Genomic DNA, 23252 nt, shown 5'->3' on the forward strand with positions numbered 1-23252 from the left:
GGATAAACAAAAGTCATATAGCTGTATAATGGAGTATTATTCCACCATTAAAGGAATAAGTTATGAGACACACTACATAGATGAACCTCAAAAACATTTTACTACCAAGTGAAAAAATGGCCACATAACATATAATTTAATGTCCATTCATATGAAATTTCTAAAATAGGCAAATTCATAGAGACAGAAAATATATTAGTGGTTGCCAGAGGATGAGAGGAAGGGAAGATTGGGAGTGATTACTAAGATTTACGGGGGTTGTCTTTTGGGGTAATAGATTCTGAAATTATAGAAAGTAGTCATAATTGCACAAAATTGAGAATATTATTTAAAAAAACACTGAATTGTACATATTAAAACAATGAATTGTATATTTATACAAATTTTATCTCAATAAAAAAACTGCAAAAAAATTTTAATTGGATAATTTTCCCCAAAAAAGCATTTACACATTGATTCTTATTTCCATACTTCCTTAATAATGTCACAAATGTGTGAGCAGGCAGTAAAAAAACATCTTTAATTCTCTGAGTCTACTATATATACCTCTTCTAACTGGAATAAGGACTACCCATTTCTATATTAAATATCTTATTCTTTTTCTTCTGTGTGTTTTTTTTTTTTTTTTGCTTGTGGGGCCTTAGTTCCTTGACCAGGGATTGAACCCAGGCCCTTGGCAGTAAAAGCATGGAGTCCTAACCACTGAACCGCGAGGGAATTCCTCCTACATTAAGTACTGTAGAATGTGTGGTTTTGAAAACAACAGTGTTTACAAGTTTACATATATACACATATCAATATGGATGGACATAGAGGTATATAAAGACAGACCAACAACAAGGTGATAGGCGCATGTAAGAAATACAGTTAAGAAATATTTTCCTAAAGTGAAACTGCTTGTTGATCTTTCACAGAGTCCTTCAGAGATAGTGATACATTTGTCAAAACTATACAACTTTGTGCATTAAATAACTGACTCAATAGAGAGCATTTACTGTAAATGCAATTATTTACTTGTTTATATCTTAACCTTCTTCATTTCTGTTCTAAACCAACATTCCACCAGTGAGAACTTACCCTAAGCATGGGGCCATTCTGAAACACATGTGGTTCATCACAAACCACACAGTACTCATTTAACACAGGGATCCGCTGTTCAGCAAACTCAATTGTCTGAATAAGACAATAAAGAGAAAGAATTAAGTCAAGTTCAAGAAGGATTTGAAAACCCACTAAAGGCTAAACTATTTCAGAGGCTTAGCTCATACCTGCACTAGGAAGCCACGGTCTCGTATTGGAATGCATTTGGCACCATTTGGCTATAAGAAGCAAAGTAAAAAGAAAATGTTTTTAAATTAGGAAAAATATATAAATTGTAGTGTTTTACTTTTGCAAGAATGAATGCAGACCTGTAAGTGAATCAAATCACTGATTATGAGACTAAGATTTTATAATTTATTATAATGTCCTTTCTTCCATTATTATTGCAATCTTTGTTTAAACTAAATGAATTGCATTCTTAATTTCTGATCTTCTAGTAAAAATGACTGGGTTCTCTAAATGATCACAAAAACTTGCTGTCTCTGTCCCTGATCACTGAATGTTCTCACTTCCTCATTTAGACTATTCAGACTCATTTTACAACTAGATAGAATTATTCCTCCAAGGATGTATGAAAGAGGTACAATTCCTCCAAGCTACTGAAAGGGGTAGAATACTAAACACCATATTACACTCAACATAATACAGTAGGACGTTATGGGAGGACACGAAGACATTTTCTTTCACAGAATATCTAAAATTATCTTTCTTGAGTGAAACTAACTATGGGACGCTTTCTACTATGTAACTCTGACAAAATTAATTTTCTGTATGTCTTTGATAATTTTGAGAAGATATGGGCTTTTAGGGATGTCCACCTAAAACTACCAACATAGCCAAATATATTTTCTTCACACAAAATTTCACAGTATAGTTTACAATGTAATTTCAGAAATATATCTATACAAGAGCATCACAAACACACACACACACACCAGTTTACTAAAAGCAAAGAAAACTTTGGGTCAATTATTTTATGTAATTATAAATAAGATAGGTCTGCTTCTTTATCTGAAGCTGGCTATAATGCTAATCACTCTAGAGGCAAACTTTGTGTAAATCTGACTCCCAGTAAATACCACCCAAAGTACTTAAGTTTTAATACAATCTCCTGCCAGCCCCATCTTCACCACAAAACAGCTTCAGGATAAAGCGATTTCAGTTTTATAAAGCAGACACTGAGAGCAGCTTGAAGTAACGCTCTGGGATACAGTGGTTAAGTATTACTTTTCTCTACAAGTTCACAGGCAAAGCGTTCCACTTATGTACAACAGGAAGGATACCACTCTTAGTCTTTAGACAAACTCTGACTTCCACTACTTACGTGAGAAAACTAGGGATTAGATAAACCTGCTTAATTAAACATTCAAAATGCTATGCTTGCTTTGTGAATTCAATGGACTTCCTTCTATTTTTAGGAGTATTCATTCCCATGACAGGAATCTGGACTAGACCTCACATCCACAGGAACGTTTGTTTTTCCAGAATCAAAACGAACATTCCAGTACTAGCTGAAAATGTCTGGTATGCAAAGGAATATTCAAAAGAAAAAAAATAGTAAATCTTCAAAACTCAAAACAAAACCGTGCGTCTTTGACCAGACATTTGCAACACAGACATACTCACAAAACCCTCTCCTGCCCCTTGGCTAACATCTAAGAACTCAAGATGAAAATATGTACGCACAGCAGGCTGGGAAGATGAAGATGACGATGGTGTTAAGATACCAATGAGCCCTGAGGTAAGAGAGAGCCTCCTGCCCTCTGCATTGGGTTCCTTGAAAAGCTCCGTTTTGGATGACTTGGGGGCACTGGAGTAAGACTTGCTGAGTAACTTGTGATTCTTGAGTCCGTATAATTCTTCCATTCTGAGGTTACTGGAGTAAGACCTGCTTAACAGTTTGTGAGGCTTCAGGCTGGCATTGTGCTCACAGCGCGGGTCTCCAGAACAAGAGCGGGTCAAGAGTTTGTGCGACTTGAGAGCAAGGCAGTCCTCCTGCTTGACGGCTGCAGGGCAGGGACGATTCAAGAGTTTGTGTGACTTAATGGTTGTCACTGCCTGCTCAGCCCGGGGGTCGCTGGACAGCGAGCGCCCGAAGGTCCTGTGCGGCTTCGGGGCGCACACGTCCTCCGTCTTGACGGTGCTGGAACAAGTCCTCCGCAGTAGCTTCTGCGTCTTGGAGATCCCGTCCTGCTCCGATTTCAGTTTAGATTTGCTTTTTCCACAACCAGGGGGAGGATAACTTGGCGACCTTTGAAATCGAACAGTTAACACAGGGCAAATCGTGAGTGTAATAGACCCTGGGGAACACCTGTCGAGCTCCATCAACTCAACTCTGCTTCAAACACCCTCTCTTTTAAACCCAGCCTATCCAGTGAAAACTGAAACCAGAAGTATGTACCGAAAAATCACAGGGACTGAATTCTATGTTACCTGGAAAGCAAACAAAAAGGACTGATTGTCCAGTTTGGTTTTTTTTTCCCTCCTACCTATTCTAGAGCCCTATAAAGCTGTGGTCCCTAACCTTTTTCGTATCAGAAACGGTTTCGTGGAAGAAACTTTTTTTGTAGGCCTGGGAGTGTGGTGGTTTCAGGATGGTTCAAGTGAGTTACATTTATTGTGCAGTTCATTTCTGTTTTGTGGCAATGTCAGAATATTCCACCTTGACTTTAGGGTTAGGGTTTTCAATCCTCTGAGAATCTGCATGTCACCAGTGATCTGACAGGAGCTCAGGCAGTAATGCTAGTGATGGGCAGTGACTGTAAATACATACGAAGCCTCGCTGACTAGCCTGCAGCTCACCTCCTGCTATGTGGCCTGGTTCCTAAGAGGCCATGGACCATTTGAGGACCCCTGCGATACGAAGGACTAATTTTGGCAGGGAAACTCTATGGAATTAGAAACCAAAAGAAATGTAATTTTAGTAAATTTGACCAATGTAAAAACACAAACTCAAAACACAGAAATGAGTAGCTATGTTTTTTGATTTTTTCTTTAAAGTCATAAAGAAAATAAACAGATGCCAAGACTGTAGAAGGAACGCACTGAACTAAATAACCATGGAAGATCACAAGTGCAGCATTTAAGTAAGACGAGGGAAAGATGTCTATTACCCACCTGCGCAAGGTTGAAAACAAATGCAGGGGAGACTTGACTTTCTTCTCTGACAGCTTCTTATTGTGCAGGCAATTGGATTTTTCTTTGCTCTGCTTCCACTGCTGTGTAACAAACGTCTGCATGATTCTGTCAAACCAAAGGTAAGTGTGTTGTCACAGTTCCAAGGTAATTTACTATCAGATTTGTGTATAGATTATGGAGAGAATGCATTTATCACAGGAAAATAAAGGCATGGTGATTAGAGAGAATTTAATTTTGAACCACACAAGATGATTTCATGTGTAGGAAAGCATCCTATAGAAAATTTCTAATGGTTTTACTGTGTTGCAATTAATAATTGCTGTGACATAATTAAAAATACAATTGATTAAATAATTGATAAAAGGTAAAAGAATAAAGATATAAAGAGATTTATAAGGACACCCTCTAGGATCAACACCTTTAGCTTTGGTGGCAAAAAAAAAGTCTGAAATATTTTGTTGGTGCCAGCCACATAGGTTTAAAAATGATTTTTGTTATTAATTATGATTAAGATACAAGTAAACTTTTTCTTTTTACTTGATTTGTTTATGTCGTTTTCTTCCTGAAAAGGAAACCAAAATGAAACTACAAAATCCTAAGCAAAAATAAGCTGTGCAAAACTAACTCTATGGAGAATAAGCAGATCAGCAAATTTTATGTTCAGCACAGCCCCATTCATTTGAAAATATGCTGTATTTTTTTTCTTTTAATGATGAGCCTCTAAGAATTTTCAGTTCCTATCATAAGGCAGGAATTTGGTAACTTCTGACCTCAATATTTTCTAAATCAAGACCATGGCATCACTGTTTTGCAGTAAAAAATTCTAGAATGTCAACTATGGATTTAAGACATGGCCTTATTCTCTGAGATGAGTCCCAGGCTGTGACAGTTTCTCTGGATCCCATCTCTCCAGTGGCCCTGGAGGAGGGTCCCTTTAGTGATATTGAAGTAGAGAAGAAATTTTAAAATAAACATTGTGTGCAATAGATTAAACATTTTCATTTTCTTTTCAAAGTCAATTCAGCACTGGCCGCTATTCCTGCTGTTTTCAGTTATTTCTAACACAGATTGCTTTTGGACCAGGAAAATGGTACCAGTATCTACCACTGACAATAGGCCAGGGTGTAAACGAGGAACTTTATTTACAAATCTTTTTTCCTCCTTCTACACATTTCATAAGTAAGGTAAGGACATGAAATTTGTCCAAGTTTACCTGGATAGAAAGTGGCAGAGCTGTAATACCTATGTAATCTGATACAGATGAATCTATGTTAACATGTTATTCAAAAGGGGCAGGTGTGCCTCTTAATACTAGGCTGATTATTCATTTACCAAATTAACACAGATTGCCAGAAACTATATCACTCAGACTTACTACCCCAACTTTGTCAGCTAGCTCAGATGAATTCAGAGGAAATATGGAGTTATGGGGGGGTGGTGTTTATAGCTGTAGAGGTGGTGAGGAGGAAGAGGGTAAAACTGCAGTGACAATCACTGATGCATGACTTCAAATTTGCAGTATATCTCTCCCAGAGATCAGAACAGGAAACCAAGGTTTTATTTTCCACTTAATTTTTGAAGATATTTTTCTCCCAAGATTTTAGCAAAAGTTAAATGTAATAGAACATCAGGGTCATCGTTTTCCCCTGTACCTAACCTGAACTCCCCAGTGACACCACCCTTTGTACCAGGCAGATTTGAATTCTTTTCCTCCTATGAAAAATTGCCATTCCTGTGTTCCATTCCCTAAGAAACCTAACAAGTGCATCTCTGATTCTCGAAAGACTAACCAGAACAAAGCACAAGTCAAAGAGCTAAAATTGTTCTCATTTTCAAATAACATTAGCATTCTAAAGTGTGACTTCAACATCTTAAACTAGTAGTTCTTAAACTTGGACACCCAAATCCCTACCTGTTCCTGGATTTGAAAGGGAGGAGTTAACTGTCTCTATAAGTAATTCAACATGGTGTTTCATTTCAATGGTAATTTGAAATATACATGTGAGTACATTTAGTATAATGGACACTCCCTTAAAATAGAGATTTCAGTGCTCATACTGGTGTTTGAATTTACTGGCACTAAGAAGAACTATTACAACTGCCACTGGCTGATGATAAAAAAGAAGAGAAAAGACTTCAAGGTAAATTATACATTCACATCAAGACCAGATGATGTCACAGTCAGCTATTCAAACAAAGATTCCAGGGTAGTTCAGATAGAGAAATGGGAGTATACATGGGCAATGTGATGATTTTCTACATGGTGATTTCAAAAGAAATGTGCACCACTGTAACCAGTACTGTGTTCAAACTGTGGTGGTGAAACAGCTGCAGCGAAATGACATCATCCATCAAGTTAAATTCCTGTATTAATTTGAAATGTGAGTTTTTACTGCAATTTACACACCAGTTATAAACTGAATTTTGGTTTATAAATTTGAACTCAACATATGAATAATTTATACCATGCTTTATTTGTATGTACTTAAGGCAATGCTGGAGATTCACAATGTACTTTTCCTTTTAAAAATAGCTTAAGTTTGATTAATGCCAATTGAACATAAAGTCATACAGAGTTTAAGATTATTTCCATAGTCTGTGATATGCTTAGCCTTTGATTAATAGATACCCTATTCAAGACTGATCACTATATTACATCTGTTTGGAGTATTTTTTCCTTCAGGCTCTTCTAATGACTTCACGTTTTCCCCAATATGTATTCAATGCTGAAAATATATTCCAAGCTTTATGAAGGCAAGAAGTATCTAGGATTGTATGAGAGACAGATTAGTGGGTGAATCAAAAATACTGATGTGGAATCAAATCCTGGCTCTACCACTTTCTCAGTGTGTGAGCTAAAGCAAGTTGCTTAAACTGTTGGGGCCTGGGCTTCATCATCTAGGAAACACGGCGAGTAATAGTACCTGCTTGATAGGGTTGTTATGAAGATCAAGGGTGGTAATATATATCACTATGCTAACTACTTGACAAAAAAAAGCAGCACTGCATAAGCAAATGCTGCAGCTCCTGCTGTTGTTGAGATTCTGTCTTTTTGCCAGAAACACAAAAGATAAAGAATCACAGAAAAAGTTTAATGAGTATTTCTTATTTCCTGAGCAATAACAAAAGGCCTAGATTCTAAATCTGCCTTCCTAACTTGCTGTATGTTTCTGGAAGATAACCTCTTTATATTTCAATTTCCTCTTATGACTTATTCTGAGAATGAGATCAGGTTTTGAATTTTATTATATATTATATTAGACTATAAGATCACAGGCAAACCCAGTTATTTAAAATTAAGGAAAGAAACTAAATTAGACTCAAACTGATCAACAGTCATGAAAAAAAAGTTCCAGTTCATATACCAAACTGTCCACATAACTAAAATCTATACATAAAAGTAAATAACTTTTTTGAAATGCTATTTCCTGGTGGATCAGTTGGTAAAGAATCTGCCTGCCAAAAAGGAGACCACCTGCAATGTAGGAGACCTGTGTTTGATCCCTGGTCAGGAAGATCCCCTGGAGCAGGAAATGGTAACCCACTCCAGAAACCCAGAGGACCGAGGAGCCTGGCAGGCTCTAGTCCATGGAGTCACAAGAGTTGGACATGATTCGGTGACTAAACATATTCTATAATGTGATTAAACAGTGAATATAGAATACAGATTTCCTTAATTTCTCAGGGTTGGGGATTACACACATCATTACTTTTTCTGAGCCCCAATGATGTACTCAAATGCCACTATGGGTAGGAAGCTATTTCTACACTTCTGTACTTATATGTTTCTTGTCTTGTTTGGACCAATGTTATTTCACTCTCCCAAAATATTTCTTAAGTGGCTTACAAAAGTACATAAAGTAGAACTCTGGACTTTGGGTGATAATCATAGTCAATATAGGTTCACCAGTTGTAACAAATGTGCCACTTGGTAGGAGATGTTGCTAATAGGGAAGCTATATATGTGTGGGGGCAGGAGGCAAGCTCAGTACCTTCCTTTCAATTTTGCTGTGAACCTAAAACCACTCTAAACAAGTAAAGTCATTAAATTAAAAATAAGTTTTAAAACGAAGGAGAAAATTGGTGAAGGAAAAAAAAAAATCATAGGGGGGTGGGAAGATGTGGCAAGGTGAGGTGGTACCTAACTTGAATGGCTTAACATAGAAGGCAGGCTCCATGCTTCGCTCCAAGACCTGTAAGATACTGGCTTGAAAAACAAAGTCCAATCAAAAAAACAAAGCCAATTAGGCTGGAAAAACATACCTAATTCAATACAGAAAACTGAGAAAATTTCTCTTCAGAGTCCTTAAAAGGAAAACACCACATAATATAAAGTGCTAAACATATGTTGTAAATTGAATTTCATTTCAAAGATGTGGAATTCTAAACATTAAGAGTTTATTTTCTGATTTTCACATGCCCACCTTCTCAGGTGGGAGGCAGGGTGCTGCAGGAATGAGAAAGGATCCTGGCTGGGGGGGCGGGGGTGGGGGTTAGGGGGTGGGGCAGGTGGAATCTGGCCCAGTTCTAAAAGTGAGCTCTGCCAGCTAAATTATTGATGTGCCTCTCAGCATCAGGATGAATTCCTCTCCTGAGGCATTTACTTCAAAAAGCTGTGCTGAATAAAAATGGGGTGGGGGTGGCAAGCAAAATGAGAACTCAGCTCTCTTTAACAGAAATTTGCTTTCACTCATTGGAAAACTTACTTTTTCAGCTGATGTCCCAGACCAAATCTCTCTTTTGTGGAAATCTGAAAGACATCAACAGTGGGCACTGCAAAGGAAAAAGAAAAAAATAGTCTAAATTTTGAGTTGAAACTCAACTATCGGCCAGGAAAAAGACTGAAAAGTAATATATATATTACTATGTGTACGTAATATGTATATACACACACATACACATTTTAAAATAGTCTACACACAATCCTACACGTGGTTACTTATGCTTTATACAGAGATTTGGAGATCTAGGGTGCCATTGCTCTTGTTGAGTCACTAAGTTGTGTCCGACTCTTTGCGACCCAATGGAATGCAGCACTCCAGGCTTCCCTGTCTGTCACTAGTTCTCAGAGTTTGCTCAGTTTCATGTCCATTGAGTCAGTAATGCTATCTAACCACCTCATCCTCTGCCACTTTTTTGTCTTCTGTCTCCTTTTGCTTTCAGTCTTTCTCATCATCAGGGTCTTTTCCAATGACTCAGCTCTTTGCATCAAGTGGCCAAAGTATTGGAGCTTCAGCTTTAACATCAGTCTTTCCAATGAATATTCAGGTTTGATTTCCTTTATGATTGACTGGTTTGATCTCCTTGCTGTCCAAGGGACTCTCAAGAGTCTATTCCAGCACCACAATTTGAAAGCATCAATTCTTCAGTGCTCAACCTTTTTTATGAACCAACTCTCACATCTGTACATGACTACTGGAAAAACCATAGCTTTGACTATATGTACCTTTGTGGAGAAAATGATGTCCTTGCTTTTTAACACACTGTGAGGTTTGTCACAGCTTTCCTTCCATATTATATTCTAATGTATAAATATATGTATATGTAAATGTATTATATGTATAATAATGATGATTTTCAAAAATATATATTAAGTGTAAATAGCAATGTGTATTTGCACTCTATTGTTTAGGTGTAAGAGATATTCTTTAGGTGTAAGAATAGTTTGCACTCTATTCTTTAGGTGTAAGAGAGACATGTTTGTATACACATAGATCTTTTTCTAAGAATAAAACAATGGAGAATGACGGTAAGGCACAGGGAGTTTCACTTTTCACTGCACACCATCTTGTGTGCTTAACGTTTTTATCAGATATGTGCATTTATGTAAATTAATAACTATGCTGCTTATGAAATTGATAACTACCGAAAGAGTCACTCACCATTCATTATTCACTGGTTTTAAAGGGTATTTATTATGTTCCCTCTGTGCCAGCCACTATAGATAGAGCTGCAAAACACACAAATACCCTGCCCTTCTAAGCCTTAGTAAACAGGGGGAGACAGATAGAAAACAGATAAGAAAACAGACCATATGTCACATAGTGATAAAGGCTCTGGATAAAAATAAAGAAGGAAAAGGGGGTAGGGGGCTAAAGGTTAGGTGGGCACCAAAAGACGTCGGCATTAGATAATATGGCAGAAAGTAAATGGTCCTGGCTGGAGTAGACACAGGGCAGTGCCCCTAAGGAAGAAATGTGCTTCACTATTCTAGGACCACCAAGGGGAGTCGGAGAGGAGTGAACAAGGTATCTTGTTAGGAGAGGAGACGACAGCAGGAGCACAGGCAGCTCCTCCTTTACAGGATCTTCTGTAAAGACCAGAGGTGGAAACAGGAAATTCGGCCCAGAACTTAGAGTACTTAAGGGACGAGTATGGTAGCTTGGATTAGGGAAGGTGGGGAACACTCTGGACTCACACTCTCTGGGAGATCTGACAGGTTTTGCTGATGGACTGAATTCAAAGTATCAGAAAAAGAATGGAGTCAAGGATGAATCAAAGGATTTTGGCTTGAGCAACCAGAAGTATAAAAGTTAACAAATTTCTGGGTGAAAGACTGCAGGAGAATCAGATTGGAGCAGTGGGGAAGATCAGCAGTTTCACTCTGGATATTGTAAATTTGGGTGGGGAAGATCCCCTGGAGAAGGAAATGGCAACCCAACTCCAGTATTCTTGCCTGGAGACTCCCATAGACAGAGGACGCTGGCAGGCTGTAGTCCATAGAGTCGCAAAGAGTCAGACACAACTAAGGACCCACCTTCACTGTAAATCTGAAATGCTTGATTGTCACTCAAGTGGAAAACTTTAAGTAGGCTACTAGAGAAATCCAGTATTTACACACTTGGATGAGAAAAACATGCTAAAGACATACATTTGGATGAGTCAGAACATATATGTATTTAAAGGCATGAGGCTGGATCAGAAACTGTGAGTGAGTGTAGATGGAAGACGGAAGTTAAGGATTTGGCCTGAGCCATCCAGTATCTAGAGGCTCCGCAGAGGTTGAAGAGGAATAGCTACGAGGATGGAAGGTTCCAGAATGTTGCTGATATGGACATATGTTCACAAAAGTTTTCCAAGGAGGGGATAAACAACTGTTATAATATGCTGCTAAGTTAATTAAGATGAAGACTCCAAATTGGTCATTGAGTCATTAAGCAATATTCAAGTCACTGGTGATGCTGACAAGAGCCCTGGTTGTGAAATGATGCGTCCAAAACACATCTACAGCATATTCAAGGAGGAAAAGAAGGGGCGGAAATGAGTAAGTTAACAGAGACAAGTCTAATGAAGAAACGCAACAGTCATGGGAAGCAGAGTGCTAGGGACTAAATGAAGAATGATTTAAGGTCTAAAGGTGTTTGTTTTTAAAATGAGAGGACTTTTTTTTTTTTTACTAATGGGAATCTTTGAGAAGAAAGAGACATACATGAACAGTATAAGAAGGAGAGAAAAGGGTGTGTTAATTTAGATGAAAGAGGATGGAAGCTAGTATGCAAATAAAAAGATGACCTTGTACAAGAGCAAGGGTAGTACCATTCTTACAAACTGTGGCAATAACAAATCATTAGAACTAAGACTGTCTAATCATTATACATCCTCAGATCACACATGATTTGCACAAGAAAACATTTTTAATAATGTTAGTTGTGTGTCACTTTAAACAAAAAGCAGCCTTGTCCTTGAGACCATAAACTAGACTTCAGTTCAGTTCAGTTCAGCCGCTCAGTCATGTCCGACTCTTTGCGACCCCTTGAATCGCAGCACGCCAGGCCTCCCTGTCCATCACCAACTCCGGGAGTTCACTCAGACTCATGTCCATCGAGTCGGTGATGCCATCCAGCCATCTCATCCTCTGTCATCCCCTTTTCCTCATACCAGCAATTTTCAAAAAAATACATAGTACCATAAAAATCATAACAATCTTGTCTTTTTATTTAAAGTATATTTCCCCATGTACAATGAAAATAATCTTTAACTTCAAAGTGGATAAGGAGGTTATTTCTTCTTTCCTTATCATTTCTGTTCACTCACAGATACACTGTCAGATTAGCCCTGGCCAAATGTTATAGTTCAGATAAGTATTACTCATACATTCTCCAAACCAAGGAACAAGTGCTCTTCAAAAAGAACTGTTAACTAGGTCAGCCTAAACCTTGAATTTTTGCAAGTCATACATTTTTTGCAAGTTCATTTTACTATAAATGTTGATATTGTCAAAGACATTGCAAAACAATCTTCAAGAAATACTTTCTCATCTATTTATTTGCTTGCAATGATCCAAACTGTAAACTAGGATAAACTCTCATTTTTTCCAGAATAATAAATTATATGTTTCTTTTTAGTATCCTTGTCTCTAGGTTGGCCATCTATTTCATATTATTCCTAATTTTAAATCATATTCTTCCTTAAATTTCTCTGAGAAAAAAACATATTCTTTGGGGAAATTTACTAGTTAAGCTGACAAAGTGAGTCAATCGTCCTGAACAAGGCTTATCATAATCACTGCATTTTAGAAATAGGAGAAATCCAGCAAAAGGACCAGAAACTTGGAATAATGCCATCCTCATATGAGAGAAACTTTTAAGCAAATTTTGCTACAAATGGAACTAATCTTGTTGTTGTTCAGTCACTAAGTTATATTCAACTCTCTGTGACTCCACGGACTGCAGCATACTAGGCTTCCCTGTTCATATCTGCTGAAGTTTGCTCAAATTCATGTCCACTGAGTTGGTGATGACATTGAAGAATCTCATCCTTTGCAACCCTCTTCTTTTACCTTCAATCTTTCCCAGCATCAGAGTCTTTTTTTCAATGAGTGGGCTCTTTGCATCAGGTGGCTAAAATATTGAAGCTTCATTTTCAGCATCAGTCCTTTCAATGAATATTCAGGGTTGATTTCCTTTAGGATTGACTGGTTTAATCTTTTCCTAATCCAAGGGACTCTCAAGAGGCTTCTCCAGCAACACAGTTCAAAAGCATCAATTCTTCGGCCCTCAGCCTTATGATCCAACTCTCACATCTGTACCTGAGTACTGAAAAAACACAGATTTAACTATATGGATATTTACCAGCAAAGTGATGTCCTTGCTTTTTAATACATTGTCTAGGTTTGTCATATTTTTCCTTCCAAGGAGTAAGCATCTTTTAATTTCATGGCTGCAGTAACCCTCTGCAGAGATTTTAGAGCCCAAGAAAAGAAAATCTGTCACTGATTCCACTTTTTCCACTTCTATTTGCCATGCAGTATTGGGACTGAATGCCATAATTTTAGTTTTTGATTGTTGAGTTTTAAGCCAGCTTTTTTACACTCCTCTTTTACCCTCATCAAAAGGCTCTTTAGTTCTTCACTTTCTGCCATTAGAGTGGTATCATCTGTATATCTGAGGTTGTTATTACTCCCAGCAATCTTGATTCCAGTCTGTGCTTCATTTAACCCAGCATTTTTCCTGATGTGCTCTGGATATAAATTAAATACCCAAGATGACAATATACAGCTGTGTCTTACTTTCTCAATTCTGAACCAGACTGTTGTTCCATGTCTGGTTCTAATTGTTGCTTCCTGACCTGCATACAGGTTTCCCAGGAGACAGGTAAGGTGGTCTGATATTCCCATCTCTTTAAGAATTTCCCACAGTTTGTTGTGATCCATACATTCAAGGTGCTTAGTCAATGAAGCAGAAGTAGATGCTTTTGTGGAATTCCCTTGCTTTCTCCATGATCCAGTGAATGTTGCCAACTGGCTCTCTGGCTCCTCTGCCTTTTCTAAACACAGCTTGTACATCTGGAAGTTCTTGGTTCATGTACTGCTTGAGCCTAGCTTGAAGGATTTTGAGCATAACCTTACTAGCACGTGAAATGAGTGCAACTGTATGGTAGTTTGAACATTCTTTGGCATTATCTTTCTTTGGGATTGGAATGAAAACCTTTTCCAATTCTGTGGCCACTGCTGAGTTTTCCAAATTTGTTGACATACTCAGTGCAGCACCTTAACAACATCATCTTTTAGGATTTGAAATAGCTCAACTGGAACTTTATCACCTCCACTAGCTTTGTTGGTAGTAATGCTTCCTAAGGACCACTTGACTTCACACTCCAGGATGTCTGGCTCTAAGTGACTGATCACACCATCATGGTTATCCTAGTCATTAAGATCTTTTTTGTATAGTTCTTGTGACCTTCTGAATCTCTTCTGATTCTGTCATTTCCATACCTATTCTGTCCTTTGTCATCCCCATCCTTGCATGAGATGTTCCCTAGATATCTCCAATTTTCTTGAAAAGATCTCCAGTCTTTCCCATTTTATTGATTTTCTCTACTTCTTTGCATTGTTCATTTAAGAAGGCCTTCTTATCTCTCCCTGTTATTCCCTGGAACTTTGCATTCAGTTGGATATATTTTACCCTTCTCTTCCCTTGTTTTTCGCTTCTATTCTTTCCTCAGCTATTTGTAAGGCCTCCTCAGACAACTACTTTGCCTTTTTGCATTTCTTTATCTTTGGGGTGGTTTTGGTAATGACCAAAACCTGTACAAGTTATGAATCCTCTGTCCCTAGTTCTTGAGACACTTTGTCTGCCAGATCTAATCCCTTGAATCCATTTGTTACTTCCACTGTATAATCGTAAGGGGTTTGACTTAGGTTATACCTGAATGTGCTAGTGGTTTTCCCTACTTTCTTCAATTTCTGTTTGTATTTCGCAATAAGGAGCTCATGATCTGAGCCACAGTCAGCTCCCAGTCTTGTTTTTGCTGACTGCATAGAGCTTCACCAACTTAGGCTGTAAAGAATATAATCATTTCAGTTATTGACCATTTGGTGATATCTGAGTGTAGAGTCATCTCTTTTATTGTTGGAAGAGGGTGCTTGCTATGACCAGTGCATTCTCTTGGCAAAACTCTGTTAGCCTTTTTCCTGCTTCATTTTGTACTCCAAGGCCAATCTTGCCTGTTACTCCAAGTATCTCCTGACTTCCTAATTTTGCAATCCAATCTCTTATAGTGAAAAAGACATCTTTTTTGAGGTTAGTTCTAGAAAGTCTTTTAGGTCTTCATGTAACCAGTCAGCTGCAGCTTCTTGGCATCAGTGGTTGGGGCCCAGACTTGGATTACTGTGCTGTTTAATGGTTTGCTTGGAAACGAACAGAGATCATTCTGTTGTTTTTGAGATTGCACACAAGTACTGCATTTCAGACTCTTCTGTTGACTATGAGGGCTATTCCATTTCTTCTAAGAGATTCTTGCTCACTGTCAGTTCAGTTCAGTCGCTCAGTCGTGTCTGACTCTTTGCGACCCCATGGACTGCAGCACACTAGGTGTCATCTGCATATCTGAGGTTCTTGTTCTTCTAACCATAGAATCAAGTAAATGTGGAATCCTCTTTACTGTTTTTTTTTTCCACGCTGTCTCTGTATTTTCTGTTTTCATTACAAAGAGTCTTTACTCTTCTTAATGCAAGAAATTATACACAAACCACATTAATTTTTGAGAGAAGTGCATTTTAACACTGCCTGAATTCTGAGTGAAACAAAATTCACATCTACAGGAACAAAATTATGTGTCTTGGGCGACTGTTGATTTTGTTCACAACAAAATTCCAAATGATGCATAAATAAAAGGAAAGCAATTGATATATAAATATGATATCAGTAGAGACTGCAGTCAAGTTAAAAACTGAAGGGGAACATTAAATCAAAGACTAAATTATGAAAAATTTTGCTTAATGTAGTAGAAGATTAATTGAAAAATAACTTATAAAATCAGAGGTGATGGGCAAAAGACTTAAGACAAATGATAAAAAGCATGAAGGATATAGGAATTAGATCCAATCTGCATATACTGTGGAGAACAGATAAACAAGGAACAACAAAAAAAATGATTGCATAAAACTTCCTTGAGGTGGAATAAGATCTAAGCATAACAATCAAAGATAAATATATAAACGGTAACAACAAGGAAGGGGCTTCCCAGGTGGCTCAGTGGTAAAGAATCTCCCTGCCAATATGGGATTCGACCCCAGGGTTGGAAAGATCTCCTGGAGAAGGAAATGGCAACTTCAGTATTTTTGCCTGGGAAATCTCATGCACAGAGGAGCCTGGCAGGCTACAGTCCATGGCTTTGCAAAAGAATTGGGCATGACTTGATGACTAAATAACAACAACAACAACAACAACAACAATACCAAGGAAAATGAAGGGGGAAAGCTCAATAAGTACACACTACAAAACACAAACTCAATCAAGACAGATCTCTCCCAAATGAATAGAATTAAAATACTTCACACCCAAACTTTGGTGACTGCAGCCATGAAATTAAAAAATGTTTGATGCTTGGAAGAAAAGCTATGACCAATCTAGACAGCATATTAAAAAGCAGAGACATTATTGTGCCAAGAAAGGTTCGTCTGGTCAAAGCTATGGTTTTTCCAGTAGTCATGTATGGATGTGAGAGTTGGACTATAAAGAAAGCTGAGCACCGAAGAATTGATGCTTTTGAACTGTGGTGTTGGAGAAGACTCTTGAGAGTCCCTTGGACTGCAAGGAGATCAAACCAGTAAATCTTAAAGGAAATCAGTCCTGAATATTCACTAGAAGGACTGATGGTGAAGCTGAAACTCCAATACTTTGGCCACATGATGTGAAGAACTGACTCATTTGAAAAGACCCTGCTGCTGGGAAAGATTGAAGGTGGGAGGAGAAGGGAATGACAGAGGATGAGATGGTTAGATGGCATCACTGACTCAATGGACATGAGTTTGAGTAAGCTCCGGGAGTTGGTGATGGACAGGGAGGCCTGGTGTGCTGCAGTCCATGGGGTCCCAAAGAGTAGGACACAACTGAGCGACTGAACTGAACTGAACACACAAACTAGGAGAAGTTTCTAAAGCACTTTTGCCTTTTTGGGGGTACTATTATGAGCTCATAAATTTATACCTGGTTAAATTTCTCTTGTTCACAAAAAAAAAGACTCATTCTCCAGTATGAAAAATGAAGCATAACCCTCACATTTCTTAAGCTTACAAACTAATATGTAAATCAATTAATGGAGATGAAAAAGTAAGAATCAAATTACGAATGAGTTGCAAAACTGAATAAATGGTACTGAACAACAAATCATCTCAACATGAATTAAAACATAATTGTTGAAATATTTATAAAGCCATGCAAATATGATGAATCTTTAAAAGATACTGTAAAGGGAAACCTCTGCCCAAAATTCAAGATTATATAAACACATGAAACAGTGGTAAAGGTTACATAAAAGTATGCCACACTGTCATCTCGCACAGATGGAACTGAGTGAGTAGAGATGAAATGACCCAAATTTGTTCCTAACCCTGTTAATTGAAAAAAGAAATAGTTCAGACATGAGGGCTTATTTTTCTTTTAATCTCCATTAGAATAAAACAGAATAAGTATATTTCAAATCACTAAAGAAAGAGGAAATTTCCCTACAGTAAATGGAGAAACAGCAAAAACACATATATCTACAGGCTAAATTATTATGTAGATATTACACATCATTCTGCTTTAGGATATTTAATGACTGGAGGAAAGGCTCTAACATTAAGGTGCATAGCTATTAACACAATTCAATGTCAACTTTATGAAAATAAACCACATGTGCACAGAAAACAGAAACACCACCAACTGACTTATTGGTTCCTCAGTATAGACGGATTCTATTTTCCTTCTTTATTGCATTTCTCTCTATATATATTTTTGCATTTATAAATATAAATATGTTTATTTCTGTACATATAATCAAAATTAAAATATGTCACCTCTATTTGTCTTTGCCTAGCATTAGGTCACACCAGTTACTATATGTTACTGCATGTTGTTATTTAGGTAGAATACACTATATAATAATTAAAAAGTGATGACAACAGAAATATTTTCAAAATGGAGACCTTCCTATATATTTCATAAACCTGAAAGGGCAGATAGCTTTCTTATGTGAAAACTAATAACAGATGTTAGCTCTTTGATACACCTAAAGCAAAACATGCAGAGACCACGGTAATATGTGCCCAGAAGATTAAAAATGGCTACAATTCCAAGAAACACAATCTATGTCAGTAACCCTTGATTTTGGTTGGTTTCTTTGACTATTCTGATGAATAGAATATAGTGGAAGACTCCGTGAGCCTTTTACCACAGCCCCTTTCTTGGAACACTTGCTTCTGGATTCTAGTCACCAAGCTACAAGAAGCTAAACCACACAAAGCAGCCAAAGGTGTAAAGAGACACTTTATAGTTTCAGCTGAGTCCTGCGTAGTCCTGAAATGATACCTGCAAAATTGCTATCATCCAAAGTCCAACCATTTTGAGCCTCCAACCTAATGGAGCCTTCAAAAACATAAACTCCACCCACCATCTGACTACAGAGGCACAGGAGACTCCAGGCAGGAGCTGCCCAGTGGAGCCCCAAAGAATGGTGAGAGAGAAGTTGTTTTAAGTCAGTTCATTTTGGAGTGGTTTATTCTGCAGCAGTAGATAATTACAACAATATGAGTAGATACTGGTGTGTGTGTGTGAGAGAGAGAGAGAGAGAGAGAGAAAGAGAGAGAGAAGTACATAAAGTGAAGTCTCTCAGTTGTGTCTGACTCTGAGATCCCATGGACTGTAGCTTGCCAGACTCCTCCACCCATGGGATTTTCTAGACAAGAACATTGGGGTTGGTTGCCATTTCCTTCTCCAGGGGATCTTCCAGATCCAAGAATCAAACCTGGGTCTCTTGTACAGCAGGAAGACTCTTTACCAACTGAGCCACCAGAGACGCCAGACAATACTGAAGTGGGTACCCATTCCCTTCTCCAGGGAATCTTCCCAACCCAGAAATCGAACTGGGGTCTCCTGCATTGCAGGCAGATTCTTTAGCAGTTGAGCTACCAGGGAAATCCCATAATACATACATATTACATTTAAATCCGGTAAGTCTTGGCAAGATTGATAATAGGGTCCTTTGTTATAAACAACTCTTCCTTCATATACATAAAAATCATCCCTTCAAGTATTGGAAAACAAAAATATTATTAATACTTCATTTTCAAAAAAGAAATATGTTATACTTAGGCTAAGTTCATTAGTAATCAAAGATAAATTAAAATTAAATATCAGGTTCAGAAACACAAAAAATTAAACCTAAGGGCAACTCTAAGTATAGTTACTGAGTGTTTTATTATATGCAAAATTCTCTTTTAGGTTTTATTGTTTTTCTTTCACAGCAACACATTAGCTTCTGAAAACTATAAAACTAAATATATGTTTCTGTTTACATAAGTTATGTTGGTGATACAGCACCTCTGTTAGGATGCAAGTAGGTTTAAAAAGCATTATCAAGATAGTCTCAGTTATGTTCAGAATTACCAAATGAACCATTTTGTACTTCATGCACAATGCACAACTGATGAATATGCAAAAATAGGAAAATGAAACTAACCTGGGCCATTCAAATACTGTGTAAGAGAACAGTGTAATCGGACAATTATAGGTTCTGTTCGAATCACTTCCCATGCCACAGCAATCTCCTCCTGTGCAAATATTTGAAAGATGAATTAGTCATCTTTTAAGAATTCTTGATTTTTTTTTCCAAAATAAAAAATATATATGTTTTTAAAACTTATTTTGAAGAAGTGCTTATCATTAAAGCCTACAAATTATCTCAAAAACTTACAGGTCTGTGAAATGAAAGTCAAAGTACTTTTTAAATTTCTGCCTTCATTTGAAAATTCAAGTGAAAACAAATTAGGACATACTATACTACTGATACAAACCCATAATTTTCAGAAAATATTAAAAGAACTGATGGAAGAAAACATATGCAAAATCTCTGCTTTTTCAACCAGTCGTAGCATTTCTTCATAAATCACTGTAACAAAGTCATTATGTTTCTAATCTTATTATAAGAGAAACTAAAATTAAATTTCTTCCAAGAATGAAAGTATTTTCTAAATGCAGCAATCATATAAGTCGATACTTACATCAAGAAAGCTAACATCAATATGCAGATCAATATCTACATCATCAATGGCTCCATATTCCCTAAAAGCAAAGATTAACATTATTGTTTCATTTTCTTTAAAAGACAGTGTGTTCGAGGTTATTTTAAATTAAAATTTAGTCATGAATTCTCATCCCTGATGCCCACAGATAGTTCAGAAATGACTGGACATACATTAACTAACTCAATTTAGTTGGACTGTGGTCTCATGTGACCTCTTTATACCATATATATACCTTTCCATTTTATGTACAGGCAAATACGTACATGAACTCAAGAGTTATTTGGTTCATAGTTTCAAATACCCCCGGTTCTATTTAACAAATTGAACGATCTTCTCATGTGATCACTTGGTGTTCAAGATTCAGAGCTGCCTCTAAGCGCAAGAAAGGGGTCTCTGACACGAGGAAGGGGTGGAGGGATCACTGATTGCCACAATAATATGCCCATAAATTTTCCTGCCACATTAGAACATCAGTAGTTCTGAAACTTATCCAGGTGTTCTGCCACTTAAATGTCACTGATGTTTCAATAGGCAGTTTTACATGTCTGATGTATCCAAATTAAAACAAGTAACAACAGTATATTCCACACAAACAGGAATATTTTTTAAGATAACTAAAGGGCAAGGCTATCGTTTTTCCAGTAGTCATGTACGGATGTGAGAGTTGGACTGTGAAGAAAGCTGAGCGCCGTAGAATTGATGCTTTTGGACTGTGGTGTTGGAGAAGATGCTTGACAGTCCCATGGACTGCAAGGAGATCCAACCAGTCCATTCTGAAGGAGATCAGTCCTGGTGTCCTTTGGAAGGAATGATGCTAAAGCTGAAACTCCAGTACTTTGGCCACCTCATGCGAAGAGTTGACTCATTGGAAAAGACTCTGATGCTGGGAGGGATTGGGGGCAGGAGGAGAAGGGGACGACAGAGGATGAGATGGCTGGATGGCATCACTGACTCGATGGACGTGAGTCTGAGTGAACTCCGGGAGATGGTGATGGACAGGGAGGCCTGGAGTGCTGCGACTCATGGGGTTGCAAAGAGTCGGACACGACTGAGCGACTGAACTGAACTGAAAGGGCATAAAATAGTAGTTTTTGTATTCTACACACACACACATCTCTATTTTTGATATTTTTATAAAATTCTGAAGTTACCAATGCTAATTACAGTGAGGGAAAAAACTATAATGATAACAGAAATTGTAAAAACTAATGGCCAATATTTATTGAGCACTTACCTGCCAGAAAGCATTCTAAGGATTTTACATACACATAATCATAACGCACAATAGGTACTACTTGTTATTTAGTCACTAAATCGTGTCCAACTCTCTTGGACCCCATGGACTGTAGCCCACTAGGCTTCTCTGTCAATGGGATTTCCCAGGCAAGAATACTGGAGTGGGTTACCATCTCCTCCTCCAGAGGATCTTCCCAACCCAGGGATCAAAATTGTGTCTCCTGCATTGGCAGGTGAGTTCTTTACCACTGAGACACCAGGGTACTATTACCATTTCCAATTTACACGTTCATTAACTGAGGCTCAGAGTAATAAAGTAACTCACCCGTCATTGCTTCGTAGCAAGAGCCAGGATTTGAATACACGCATCCTATTTAAATATTTATTCAGGTGCTTAGCTCTTTATTCAGTAAACTATCACTTTGTGTTGGAAACCAGGTCAAACAATGATGGATGATCTCACTAAGTCCTCATCATAAACTTCTGACAGCAATAATATAATTATCCTCATTCGCAAATGAGGAAACTGAGGTTCAGGAAAGTGGAACAAGTTGCCAGAGGGCAGAAAAGTTGGTGGAAATTAAGACACAAAATTCGCATTCAATCTCAAAACTGTCAAGTGCAGTACCTGGCACACAGTAAGTACTCAATGAACAGTTCTGTGTATGATAATATTCAAATAATGCTAATGTAGTACAAAACTATGGCACTTTTATAGGGTTCAGAGAATGCACTTTTATAATTATTAAATAGCTTTATGTAATTTGAAGAATAAAGGAATGTAGAGGGTCCTTTTACTTTTTTATATCAATGACCAAAAAATGCAGCATGTTAGAAACTAATAACCCAGCCTCTATGTTTTCTCCATTCTCTCCTTAAAAATATATCAAAATACTGAGCACATTTTCAGTATTTATGAATTTACACTTTCTATTTTTTCATGGTCATTTCTAAAGGTTACATAAAGAAGAAAATGGATAAAATTATTCACATAGGAATTAACTTTTTAATTGCATGCTTCAAAATATTGATGTTATAGAAAATAGATAAAATTATTCACATAGGAATTAATTCTTTAATTGCATGCTTCAAAACATCTGTCTTAATCATAAAGGTTAGAAATTTTTATAATCTTGTGCAAATTTAGATATAAACATATGCCAATTTAGTTATGAAACTATACAGAAACTAAGACAAGAATAAGGAACAAGAACAAGAACCACTGCTTTTATGAGTCTAGTTCAGGGTTCAGAAAACTTTTCTTGTAAAGGTCAAAATAGTAAACCTTTTAGTTTTTACAGGCCACATAGTCTCTTGCACATATTTCTCTTTATTTTGGGGCCATTTTTTTTTTACAACCCTTTAAGAAAAGCAAACACCATAAACTGTTCAAAACAGATCCCACGGCCCACTGGTCATAATTTGCTGACCCTGGATGTCAGCATACTATTCATAAATACAAGAAGTCAAATATCTAAAATCAGACACGTCAGAAGGGAACCATTAAATACAATGATGAGGATAGACCACTAATGATGTTCAAATGATATTTTGGTGGGGAAAGAGACCTTGACTACAATCATTCCCATAAAATTATAACAAATATGTACAAAGTAAAATTAGGAAAAAATGAATATTGAATAATAAGGAAATACTATGGCATGATGGTATAATTTTTTAAAATTATCCATTACTAAAAATGTTGGTATAAAAATATTTAGTATCATGAGGGAAATACTGTTCACTGAGCAAGTAGAGTACCAAAACATTA

General features: G+C 37.3%; 1 protein-coding gene across 2 annotated transcripts in view; it reads right to left on the minus strand.

Annotated features, from left to right (window-relative positions):
- The window catches only part of PARP8 (poly(ADP-ribose) polymerase family member 8), a 188573-nt gene that overhangs the window by 46117 nt on the left and 119204 nt on the right, over positions 1–23252 (minus strand). For both annotated transcript variants that reach the window (XM_068990449.1, XM_068990450.1), the window contains 7 exons: positions 20222–20282; positions 19681–19771; positions 8946–9012; positions 4219–4344; positions 2788–3352; positions 1269–1319; positions 1078–1173 (listed from right to left, as the gene is read on the minus strand). In XM_068990449.1, coding sequence (XP_068846550.1) covers positions 1078–1173; positions 1269–1319; positions 2788–3352; positions 4219–4344; positions 8946–9012; positions 19681–19771; positions 20222–20282 — 1057 coding nt within the window. The remainder of the gene's footprint in view (positions 1–1077; positions 1174–1268; positions 1320–2787; positions 3353–4218; positions 4345–8945; positions 9013–19680; positions 19772–20221; positions 20283–23252) is intronic.

This window comes from Capricornis sumatraensis, chromosome 18 (assembly GCF_032405125.1).
Source record: "Capricornis sumatraensis isolate serow.1 chromosome 18, serow.2, whole genome shotgun sequence".
NCBI lineage: Eukaryota > Metazoa > Chordata > Mammalia > Artiodactyla > Bovidae > Capricornis > Capricornis sumatraensis.